Raw genomic sequence first — 13,289 nt, 5'->3', positions numbered from 1 at the left:
CTAAAATATTAATATTGATGTCGACAACCCTAAACACATCCGTTCCGGGTTCCATTGAAACCGGAATAGGAGTACAGAGTTGAAATTGAAAATACAGCTTTTTTTGTAGATTACCATGCGCTGTGCCACTGAGCCGAGCGAATTCATTGTTCCACGTGAGCTTTTGAAAGCTTAGTAGCCTTGTTCGCGATGTTCTTGAAACGTCAACAGGTGTATTGAATGCTGCTTTTGAGGCAACATTATTGAAAGCACACAACGAAGCTTCTTTAAAGCTGAAAGGATTTTTCAAGCTTGCGATTGAAATATCTTTGTTGGACCAAAATCTGGCGCTTGGGAATGTAACATCTACTGCGACAGCTGATGCACATCTCTACTTTCAGCGAGTTATGGAGATACCGATGCTTGAGATTTTGCTTTCATCTATCAGTGGCAAGCAGCTGGTTAACGATGAAGTACATCCACAAGTCGGTGACACAGAAGAAGTCTGACCAATGAAATTCTCCAAATGCCGCAAAAGAATCCTGTAAACGGTGACAAACTTAGTTACTCACAATCAGAAACAGTACCTAGTGCCAAGAGAGGTAACGAAGTGGCTTCAACTTGCCGCCCCAGTCGCGGTTAGCCCACGCTGGTGGAATTAAACTATGGTTGGAGGTATTCTGGCCCTCCCTCAAATTGGCAGGCCGACACCACTGGCTATTGCCGCTTAAAATAATTAAATAATTCACTCACAATCAGCAACAGTGATCTTGGCCTTGAACCCCGCGAAGTGTCTCGAGTGGTCGGATCGAAACCGCAGGCGCAGCTCGTTGGTCCTTGACTGGTATCGCAGCAGCTTCAGCTTGCCGCCCCAGTCGCCGCATAATCGGCGCGCGCGCGTTGCGTGAGCGTCTCGCGACCACCCCGCACTGGTGGAATCTGACTCTGGTAGAAGGTATTCGGGCTCTTCCCACACCTGGAATGAAAAGAAGATGTCAGAAGACAAGAAGATACAAAAAAAAACAATTATTGCTCAAAAATAATGTGCATTTAGCACACCTCTTTAAAAAATAACGGCGCAACTTCCCTCTTATCTAGTTTCACAGAAAAAAAAACTTATAAAAAGCGCTTTTAAACGTTCACGTAAAAGTCATTTGAACACAGTGTAAGTTTTGCTTCATCCATCAAAATACATAAAATAACTCTATGAAAACATTACCCAGCTCTGTGTGCGTAAAATAAATAAGCAGGTTATTACCAAATTTTTAATACCAAGAAAGTTGCAGTTGTAGAACAAAGTTGGACATTATTCCTTGATCTTTTATGAAAAACTGAAATTAGCGCATGATATAAGAAGTTATACTGAATTGCTGTACTGTACGTTGCATAAATCTGGCATGGCAACCGATTTGTAGCCCAGATTGGCGACACTGTTCCTCGGCCGATGTTCGATTCCATTGTTAGAAACCATTATCATAAATATTAGAGTGCGGTGCATGTTCGGAATGAGTTCCCGCGCGAACGTATTTTTGCAAATGGCAACATTATTCATATTGAAACTAAAAAAATATTTCGAGAGAAGTGAAAAAGATACTACTTTGTATGATTAAATTGAAATGGTAGATTCTGCAAGCTCAGTAGGTCTTATTTTTATAATATGCATTGCGGATCAATTCGTGGGTCGAATCACGAAAAAGCGTATCCCATCAAAAACAATACTTGTCAAAAAAACCAAGTCTCGCAACTCAGTTGTTCTACGGTAAAAAGTTGTGAGATCCATGTAATACCAAGTCCAGGCCAGGAAATCTTTAACGTTTTACATAAATATATTGACTTGGCCATCGCACTAAATAATTTAATTTACACGTGTTTTCATGCGATGGCCAAGTCAATATATTTATGTAAAACGNCGGGTTCAAACAATGCCGTTATCGATGAAAAGGCCGAACGTTCGAGATTAAACAAAGCAATTTCCGAGGTTGCTCGTAATAAGTTGTATATTAATCCCTTTAGAAACTGATTGGTTTAGACCACTATAATGGTACACAGCTATCCAAGTAACTAATGGGCCTGAAGTCGCTCAACACATATACGTCACGAGGATACGTCATTAATCTTAACCAGTACGTACTTACGATTCCGTAACATGTAATTGTAGGTAGATATATTTTTTATTCTATGGCTATCAATATCTGTACGAATGTATTTACATATTCGAGACGTGGAAATGCATTACGTGAAAGTCGAGCGAGAGTGAGAAAAAAAAAAGAGTAGCGAAATTGGTCGTCGAGAAAAATAATGCTGTTTTCTTGGTGGCCAGTGTCGCGCAGTCAAGGAGGTAGCTGTGTGCAGCCGCGATACTTATCCATTGCGTTTATCTAGGATTAAAGTAGAAGAAAATGAGTTTGGAAAGTTTATTATAAATGGCATCCTAAAGTTTCATCTGAAAATAATCCTGAAAGAATATTCTTATTTATGTTCCATATGTCTCAGTCTTCCTGGATAGCTACGACCTTCTTCCGGGAGAGGTAGAGATATGCGCTAGTTAAGATCATCCCAAATCAAAAGAGTCCCTTACCTCAATAAAGTCATAGAGGCAGTCTTTCTGGTACTCCAGCTCGATCTTCCAGAAGACGAATACCAAGAGCGTGCCAGACGCACCCAGTGCTTAGTAAAAGTCGTTGTTGTAGTCGTTGGCTCAGGTAGTAGGTCACCATGAACCCTGGTCATCCCTCTCCGTTAACGAGGCAGATAGAGAGGCATTGGCGACTGCAGAAGGCACTGAGTATGCCAGTTACTTTCGGGACAGTGAGATGTATGCGCTGATTGTGAAACCTTCCCAAATTATAAGAGCCCCTTACCTCAATGAAGTCGTAGAGGCAGTCCTTCTGGTACTCCAGCTCGATCTTCCAGAAGACGAATACCAAGAGCGTGCCAGACGCACCCAGTGCTTAGTAAAAGTCGTTGTTGTAGTCGTTGGCTCAGGTAGTAGGTCACCATGAACCCTGGTCATCCCTCTCCGTTAATGAGGCAGATAGAGAGGCATTGGCGACTGCAGAAGGCATTGAGCATGCCAGCTACTTTCGGGACAGGGAGATAAATGCGCTGATTGTGAGACCTTTCCAAATTATAGGAGTCCCTTACCTCAATGAAGTCATAGAGGCAGTCCTTCTGGTACTCCAGCTCGATTTTCCTGAAGACGAAGACCAGGCGAGTGTCGGGCGGCCCGCCTACGTGCACCCAGTAGTCTAAATCGTTGTCGTAGTGGCTCGGGTAGTTTGGGCTTGATAGCTCCCCTGGAAATGGGAATTTTAAGGGTGTATGTTTCAGGGTATAAAGTACGACTCAAGGGTCATCGCTGGCCTGGGTGTTATGTTTAAATTCTGGTTTCTAGGGCACGGCAAGGTATGCCTATGAACCTTGTATGTAACCTATGTAGATGTAACAGATAATGTTGTGTAAGAAAAATTTTTGGTAGAGTCGATTTCTTCTATGTGGGTACCTTACTTTGATTTTTCATGAATAAGGATTTTGACGGACCATGAAAAGCCCACGTAAAGAAAGACCCACCCCTCTTTGAGTAACTAGCATAAAGATATTGATGAAATTAAAATTAGTTTATTAAAATATTCTGAAATTGTTATTAAAATCCTTTCCACAGACTTTGCATGAAAAAAAGAATGGGAACATGGGAAACAGTAGGTAGGTACTATCGCCAACAGTGTTAACTGCCCATTGAAAGTCATGTCATCTCGTTCTATCGCAAAGAATCGACATTTGATTAGAGCGAGAGCAAAAACGGAAATGGATAGATAACAGTGTGGGCGTGTGTACATACTTTGTTTGTTATCATTTACAGGATTGTTGTATAATCTTACGTACCTGATGTTCCCTCAACAGTTCTGTTCCTCACGACATGTTCAGGGTTGAGCTTTCGTTTGCACACGTAGCCCCCGGTGGTCCCGCATCTGTGCAGCGTCCAATACAGGCCGCTCGGCTGCGATGGAATTGGTGATGACTTCCACTGCAATGGAAAGTATTTGTAAAAAGAAATTCGAAGATATACTTAGTTACGATTTGGTACCTAGATTAGACTCATCATGATCAGGCCATTCAGTTTTAACTGCAGGAGCATCGATGATCGAATCCTTATCGGAAGCGAGACTTGGTAATTCGCTATTTTAAATTGATTTTCTAGTCAGCAACAACGTTTGGGTAAGATAAAGGGTGACAAGAAAACGGTATTTTAAAGATCTCATAATGCAGATTAATGCAACTTCTTTCAACAAAGTAATTTTATTTGTGATCTCCATTTGTGTTTCCTGTTTGATTAGGATAACGATTCAACCATCTCAAATGCCCTTAGCTAGCGACTTAAAAAGTTTTACACTAGATGAATATCATTCAAGAGACAACTCATACCTCCTAGTTTAGATTAGCCACACATACCTGAACACCCAAGCATTCGTCTTCAGAGTCCTCTGTCTCATTATAAGGCGGCCAGCCCTGATACCCTACAGCAGTTCCATCAACCCAGGTGAAGTTCTCCGCGTTCTTGCCCAGCTTGGCCCCTAACCAGTAAATGGCGCCCGCGCTGTAGTCGCTGCTCTGTCTGATGCCGGAGATTATGAAGCGCTCTTCTTCGAGGGAGTGGATTGAGGCTAGCTGCATGTTTAGGCCTTCGCACACCTTGGGGATAGAACAAGCAATATACCATTTTAGTCCACTAATGTTACCTACCGGGGACTTTATGGAAAGTTACATAATCTTCGTCATCATCATTTGGTCAGCTGTGGAGATTTTCTGGAGGCTAAATGGAAGATTTTTCTACACTACCCTGGCCGGATAGTATCCGTAATATATATTTTCAGTATGTTGACTGTTAAATTCATGTTAAAATACAAGCGAGGTAAGCTCTGCACAGAGCATGATCATTATCATCATCATCATCATCATCATTTCAGTCACAGGACGTCCACTGCTGAACATAAGCCTCTACGCAGAGCATGATTAGACAAAATTTCGCACTGAAACGTTATCATTATTGTGTTTATTCTCTAAACTCGGACTGGAAGTATGCGCACTATAAGCTTAGCTTAGCTAACATAGAGCAGCTGTCCATTTCTGAACAAAGAACTCGTAAATTGTTCTCTAGAACCATATCCATAGGTAAAAGCTATGTAAATGTTACCTAATCGTCTGTATCATTATATTCTTTCAGCGATCGCATTGAATCTGAACGATTGATCAAAACCTTATCCCGACTCTTTCTTATCCTCTTAAAAGTAAGATTCAATAAAAAAGTTTCGCATTGGCTTATTTGTTGGAGAAGTTTGATTAATAACGAAATTGAGGCGTATTTTAACAGAGTTATTTATTATCAATGGAGAGGCAAGTATCCGAAAGATATTATATTACTTTGAAAACAAAGTAGGCTTACACTTATCATATTACAATTGGCGAAAGATTCCCAACAATATCACTTTTCAGACGTTGAAGAGAAAGTTCTATCAGGGAAAAGGATTACGAGAAAATCCACCCTCACCTCGGGGAAAATTACAATAACAAGAACAGCGAAAGAAACTTACTGAACAAGTTTGTTTCACTTTGTTAGTCTAATATCGTTTGTAGGATTCTATAGAATTGCAAACCTTAATGGCAGGTCTATGCGCGATTCAATTAAAACTTAATGGAAGGAAAACCTTCGGGATCTATTCCGTTCTTATTGTAATTGTTATTTCCAGTAATGTTGTTAGTCTGAAGCTCGGTGTCGCCTACGTGCAATGAGGAGATTGGATAAGAAATGAGAAGATCTGAAGAATGAAGGTCGAAGATTTAGTCTAATTATTTGAAGTGACAATGGAAATTAGACTAAAGTTATTGACGGGGATGAACTTATTGATGTATCTACGACTCGATACGTAGCCATTGTTATTAAAAAGATCTTGGAAAAATTGAGAATTTTATCCGAAGTTTTTTTAAAAGAAAGAAAAAAATGATTATTTGGCACAATATTACTTGCACTTTTACTTTAAAATAACACAACATCGCTCGTGGTATCGAACCCACGGCTAAATTAATGGTAGGTGATACAATAAAACCTTCTATGGTAGGTTGCCCTTGCCGGGACGCGAAAATCAAAAGGTTGTTAGAGGAAGTTAATCGTCCGGCAAGCAAAGGGTTAAGGGAGGAATTCTTCAAATATTTGAAGTGTAGCCAGAGCGACAATCTCAAACACTTATTTTTAAACGACAGGTTTCGAGGTATCGGCATTAGCCAATGCTGGAGAGTTGATAATTATGGACTAAAATGATAATACAAAAGAATTATATTGTTCTTAGATTACAATTGTCAGCTTTTATCTTACCTGCTTAGCAGTTACCCATGAGGCTCTCGGGTACCCAGAGAACAGGTAACAGTGGCTGCTGAAGAGAACCTGCTTGACGTCCATGCAAGCTTGAGCTGTCAACAAAATAATTCAAGTTTCAACGGTTTTGCGCGCGTGACGTCAACAAACAGAAATAAGAAAAACATTTCGCAAGCCTTTGAACAAACAATTTGTAATCCAAATAAAAGTAATTCAAACGTTTTCCAAAGGCTCAGACCTTTATTGTGAATTCACTTTAAAGGTAAGTAATTCCATTTGGGAGGAGTCAAAAGAAGTTTATTTGAATCAAAATTGAATTTAGCAAGGGATATCACGAACTAAGCAATAAAACGTTTTAGGTGTAAATGGTACACATTTTGCTTTTGTCTCAAATATACTTACGTATTTATTTAAAATCAACGACAAAATATCTCACTATGTTTTATGCTCGTAGGTATGTCCTACTAAAACTTCTAAAACGCCAAGATTTTTCAGTTTTATGGGACTGTGCCATAGAATGTGCCAAATAGAGCTGTAAAGCTTAATTTTAGGATCTTGAATTGCTAATTAAAATAAGATCTACAAACGCCAGTGTAGGTAGATACCGATTAAGAGCGTTTACGCCGTTTGGCGCAAAAACAGTACTTTTTCAACCCGTTACAATCATTAACCAGTTACATTACAAATATTATGTTATAGGCATAAATAATTAGGCAATTTCGTCGTCTAAATAGTTAGTTGAGAAAATATTTCGATTAGTATAGTATTTAAGAATTCTATCAAGATAAGTCCACACAGGTTTTCAAATTTCCACTTTAGCGTCAGTTTACAAGCTGAAATTTTTATAAAAATACTGTGAAAACGATATAACAAACATTTATATCCTATAGCATAGGTCCTTAAGCAAATAGTTGAGAAAATTCTTAGATTTAAGCATTTTACAATAAGAAATCACAAATTCAAAGAACGTGAAATACCCAAAAATCAAAGTGATTTTTACACCATTATTCTTCTTTAATTCAACATAAAAATAGCTTAATATAACGAAATAACATCTTCTTTAAAATATTTACTTTGAAACGATATATAATTCATTGTTATTGTTTTGCTATAAACATTTGAAAACTATTAAAAAACGCCGCGCGCGAATCATTTCCAATGATGCCCCTTGAAACGCCGCGCTCCGCGTAAACGCTCTTAATAGCGATAGAATCTAGACATTCCATCAATTGATGTATCTTTTCTGTAGAAACTGAAATCCTCAATATTTCCAGCAACAAAATAGAACGTTTTCCGTTTCCATTCCATCCATCAGGACTGTTCTAAAAACATTCGTAACACAGGATCCACTCGACCCTATACGGCCGTAGTTCGTCCCATTTCGCGCGCTCGCCCCATTGCGCGGGCCGCTCCGAACGCTCTATTCAGTCACCTAGAGATGTCAGGTGGCCATGATTTTAGCCGAACATAGCATCGATATATTATTTATCAATTTCTAAATCTTTTCACACTGAAATCTTGACAATTTCAGTATGCATTTCCAGCACTAAAATAGAGCATTTACAATTCTGTGATGAATGGCAGGGTTTGATACTGATATAAAACATTCGTAACACCTGATACGGCCGTAGTTCGTCCCATTTCGCGCGCTCGCCCCATTGCACGGGCCGCTCCGAACGCTCTATTCAGTCGCCTAGAGATGTCAGGTGGCCATGATTTTAGCCGAACGTAGCATCGATATATTCATCAACTTCTAAATCTTTTTACACTAAAATCTTGACAATTTCAGTATGTATTTCCAGCACTAAAATAGAGGATTTATAATTCTGTGATGATGACAGGGTTTGAAACTGTTATAAAACATTCGTAACACCGGATCCACTCGACCCTATACGGCCGTAGCGTCCCATAAAGCGCGCTCGCCCCATTGCGCGGGCTGCGCTCCGAACACTATTCAGTCACCTAGCGATCACCTCAATCAGCTGGGAAGGGAAAGGGCCGAATGGTATTCCGTAGGCTTCACCGTATTTGTTTGTTCATAGAGAAAGACGACGTTTGAAAATAGAATGTTTGAAAGATCTAAAAAAAACATTAAAAATACTTTTTTATAGATGACCCACGCTCAACTGTCCCACCAAACTCAATGACAGGGGGGCGCTACCATCGTTCAACTATATGGTTTCCAACATGGCAAAAATCGGAACCAGAGATCCGGTATTGACGGTGGCGCCCCACTGTTAATATCATGTATAGGACAGTTCAGTATTTTGGAACTATATCTGTCCTGCCTTCAAAAACCATGTCGCAATGGTCTAGTGCGTGTAACGTCCCAAGTAGCAACAGATTATCTTCATAAGGCATTGTAGATATCTTGAAGACTAGTAGCCTAATTCCNTATTTTTATAAAAATTTCAGCTTGTAAACTGACGCTAAAGTGGAAATTTACAAAACCTGTGTGGACTTATCTTGATATAATTCTTGAATACTCAACTAATCGCAATATTTTCTCAATTAACTATTTAGACGACGAAATTGCCTAACTATTTATGCCTATAACATATTTGTAGTATTACTGGTTAATGATTGTAACGAGTTGAAAAAGTACTCTTTTTGCGCCAAACGGCGTAAACGCTCTTAATTATTCTGTTTAATAAGTAATAACCTTTGTATAACAACATGGAGCAATACAGAACATTTGAATTAGTATAATACACGTATCAGCACGTTAGTACCTACATTCAGGCTGTGCTGTGCTACACTCATGCTCAAAATATCATTTTCATTCATAATATTTTACCTTGACCAGTAGACCAGTGTAAGTAGTTTTCTCTTTGAAAAGACGCAATTTAACTGCTGAAAACTGCAGTCGTTCTCAAACAAAAATCCAAAGCGAATGAAAAGCATCAAACCAACTACTTGTTGGTTATTAAAAACAAGCCCATCTATTATTCTGTTAATTAAAACGCAAACTTTCGCGGAACTTTCAATGTAAACAGACTTTGTGTCAATGCTAGTTAGACTGAAAACCCTATTCGAGGGTGAATAGGGCGAATTCAACTCTAAAGACTGGACGTTAAAGTTTACAGTTTTGAAAAGTTGCCTCGTTGGTGGTAGGGCAACTGTAGGGCTGCCAGATTTCATTATGCAAATAATAAACAGAATTTCGTGTAATAAACCGTGGTTTAACATAGTGGGGTTGACAGAAACAGAATTATAGACAAGGACAAAAAAAATATACCGCAGGTGGAAAAAATATATCTGCTTGAAGATTATGTAGTTACATAAACGGATTGTAAGTAGATTTTGTGATTGTAAGTGGAAATACTTGGGGCAGGCCTTTGTCCAGCAGTGGACGTCTTTCGGCTGAAACGAACGAACGAAGTAAAATTCATTGATTACCGAAATTGACAATAAAATATACATTGCGCTTTGTTTTTATGGTGTACTTAGGTAATTTTCTGCCACACATCTTTTCATACGAAATACAGAGCCTATTAATAGATGTAAAAATAAGCAAGTCACTTATCTGTTCAGAAAGTAAAAAGAATTATGTAGGTTATATACGATTTACAGGGGATCGTTTTTTTTACAGGTTTGACAGGGCGCTAGGTCTATCGATTGATACGATAGAAGAAAAGTAGGTACTAAAATATTAATATTGATGTCGACAACCCTAAACACATCCGTTCCGGGTTCCATTGAAACCGGAATAGGAGTACGGAGTTGAAATTGAAAATACAGCTTTTTTTGTAGATTACCATGCGCTGTGCCACTGAGCCGAGCGAATTCATTGTTCCACGTGAGCTTTTGAAAGCTTAGTAGCCTTGTTCGCGATGTTCTTGAAACGTCAACAGGTGTATTGAATGCTGCTTTTGAGGCAACATTATTGAAAGCATATAATGAAGCTTCTTTAAAGCTGAAAGGATTTTTCAAGCTTACGATTGAAATATCTTTGTTGGACCAAAATCTGGCGCTTGGGAATGTAACATCTACTGCGACACCTGATGCACATCTCGTCTTTCATCGAGTTATGGAAATGCCGATGCTTGGGAGTTTGCTTTTATTTAAAGTGGCAAGCAAATGGCTAATGATGAAGTACATCCACAAGTCGGTGAACGACAGCACAGAAGTCTGACCAATGAAATTCTCCAAATGCCGCAAAATTATCCTGTAAATGATGAGAAACTTAGTTACACACGATCAGTAATAGTACGGTCAACAGCACGTCAACGTAAACACTGTGGTATCTTACGTAGTTGCGATAGGGGCGACTTTGCAACGAAAATGTATAGCTTGATATGCTGTCGACTGTACCTAGTGCCAAGAGAGGTAACGAAGTGGCTTCAACTTGCCGCCCCAGTCGCGGTTAGCCCACACTGGTGGAATTAAACTATGGTAGGAGGTATTCTGGCCCTCCCTCAAATTGGCAGGCCGACACCATGGGATATTTCCGCTTAAAATGATTAAACAAGTTGTCTACTCACAATCAGCAACAGTAATCTTGGCCTTGTACCCCGCGAAGTGTCTGGAGTGGTCGGATCGGAAACGCAGGCGCAGCTCGTTGGTCCTGGACTGGTATCGGAGCAGCTTCAGCTTGCCGCCCCAGTCGCCGCATAATCGGCGCGCGCGCGTCGCGTGAGCTTCTCGCGACCACCCCGCGCTGGTGGAATCTGACTCTGGTAGCAGGTATTCGGGTTCTTCCCACACCTGGAATGAGAAGAAGATGTCAGAAGAATAGAATAGAAAACTTTTTATTTGTAAGAGAGAAATATACAAGTAGACAATTAACTGCTTGTGCCCCTTTGACAAAAAGGCACCCCGCTCAGCGTACATCAAGACCGCCAGGGCTTGTCTTGAAACTGATTTTCAGCGGGGGCCCTCTGTTGTCATGGCGTACCCCTGCTGACTGATATGAAAAAAAAAACGTGGGATTTTAAACAATTATTGCTCAAAAATAATGTGTGTGCATTTAGCACACCTCTTCAAAATATAGGTAGGTTCCACTTATCTAGTTTCACAGAAAAAAAACTTATAAAAAGCGCTTTTAAACGTTCACGTATAAGTCATTTGAACAGTATTGTAAGTTTTGTGCTAAAAGTGCATTAAAAGACATTGCATCCATCAAAATACATAAAATCCCTGACAAAAATAACTCTATGAAAACATTACCCAGTTCTGTGTGCGTAAAATGAATAAGCAGGTAATACACACACCAAATTTTTAGGCTGAGTTGCAACACCTAAATTTAACGGCAACTATGACGATAACCGGTGCTTTTTGTACGAAGTTTGACAGATTTTTGAAGAAGTTAAAGTAAGATGGTGCAACTCAGCCTTAGTATCATCTACCAAGAATAGTTGCATTCGTAGAACAAAGATAGACGTATTTCTTGATCTTTTATGAAAAAAGTCAACGTACAAAATAACTGAACTGCTTCACTGCACGCTGCATAAATCTGGCATGGCAACCGATTTGTAGCCCATATTGGCGACACTATTCCTCGGCCGATGTTCGATTCCATTGTTAGAAACCATTATCATAAATATTTGAGTGCGGGCGGTGCATGTTCGGATTCGGAATTAGTTCCCGCGCGAACGTATTTTTGCAAATGGCAACATTATTCATATTGAAACTAAAAAAATATTTCGAAAGAGTGAAAAAGATACTACATTGTATGATTCAATTGAAATGGTAGATTCTGCAAGCTCAGTAGGTCTTATTTTTATATGCATTGCGGATCAATTTTACGTAATACGTTACTTAATGTTACTAGGTATAGCTAGAGCTAAAGGAAAATTGATAGAAAACTACAGCTACAATGTAAAAAAAAATCCACCTAGTTTTTCATAACTTCTATTGTTATTTGCCTTAATCGATGTTTAAGTGCTTCAAGCAGCTAATCTACGCACTTAAATCATAAATGTATGGCGGTAGTAAACCATACCTACAATATGGGGAGCTGTTTTATCCCCAATAAAATACCCCCATTAAAAGGTAACGGTCATCCCGGGATGGGCTTTGTTGCCATAAGATATTTATTTATTTATCGGATAATGTACTGTCCTAATCTCGCTATGAAAGGCTTATCATATTGCCAAAGTATGTTGACCCTATTCAAATGTAAGCCATGATTATTCATTTATTTACCATAAAATCTATCTTTTTAAATTAGTAATACCCGTTTTCACCATCAATCCCTATTTAAAGTGACTCCTAAGAGAACAATATTCCTGTTATGTGTTACCATAGGGGTCACTCAAAAATTAGGGATTGATGGTGAAAACGGGCATAAATCTCACATAATACTTATTAATACACTCGTAGATACACAACCAAATTAGACTATATTAGGTGCTCATTGGGGGACGGCTATGTTCAGCAGTGGACGTCCTTTGGCTGAAATGATGACGATGATGATGAGGTGCTTACAAAAGTTGCACATTAGTTTACGTGTACACTGAAAAAAAAAAGGTTCGTTACTGCTTCCACAAATTAATGACTAAGGAACTGAATGTGAACCTAGAACCAATCCAGGTTTAGCTCACTACAAAATAGTTTGTTTAATTTACACAACATTTTGATCCTTATAACCATAGTTACCTGTTAGTAGTAAACTCCAGCTCGCAAGTCACTCATTTGTGTAGCAATAACCAAACTACTTTTTCAGTGTAAGCACGACATTGAACACTAGTTTACGTAAGTGACGTTTAAAGTGAATCTAATTTTAAAGTAGTGTTCAACATCCGTGTAAAACTTTTATTAGTAAAGGGGTAAACTTTTGTAGTAGTAGGTAACGCCCGTATTCACAAACATTACTATGAGGTCTCAAAGTGCGCGTGGACGCACAGTGTGACACACGTACCAATCACATAGCTCTATTCAACGCTGTGCGTTCGATTTGCGGCTTCAATTAAGCAAGCATCGTTTGTGAATACGGTTGTTA

The 13,289-nt window shown here is 39.2% G+C and overlaps 1 protein-coding gene across 1 annotated transcript in view; it reads right to left on the bottom strand.

Annotated features, from left to right (window-relative positions):
- LOC114350744 (uncharacterized) overlaps positions 1 to 13,289 on the bottom strand; it is a 110,840-nt gene that overhangs the window by 43,900 nt on the left and 53,651 nt on the right. The window contains 1 exon segment of the mRNA XM_028301660.1: positions 733 to 955. Coding sequence (XP_028157461.1) covers positions 733 to 955 — 223 coding nt within the window.

The sequence above is a fragment of the Ostrinia furnacalis genome, unplaced genomic scaffold, assembly GCF_004193835.3.
Source record: "Ostrinia furnacalis isolate ACB-3 unplaced genomic scaffold, ASM419383v2 OfSCF0076, whole genome shotgun sequence".
In the NCBI taxonomy this organism is placed as follows: Eukaryota; Metazoa; Arthropoda; class Insecta; order Lepidoptera; family Crambidae; genus Ostrinia; species Ostrinia furnacalis.
The sequence above is the reverse complement of the archived record's forward strand: the minus strand, read 5'-3'. Positions and strand labels throughout refer to the sequence as shown.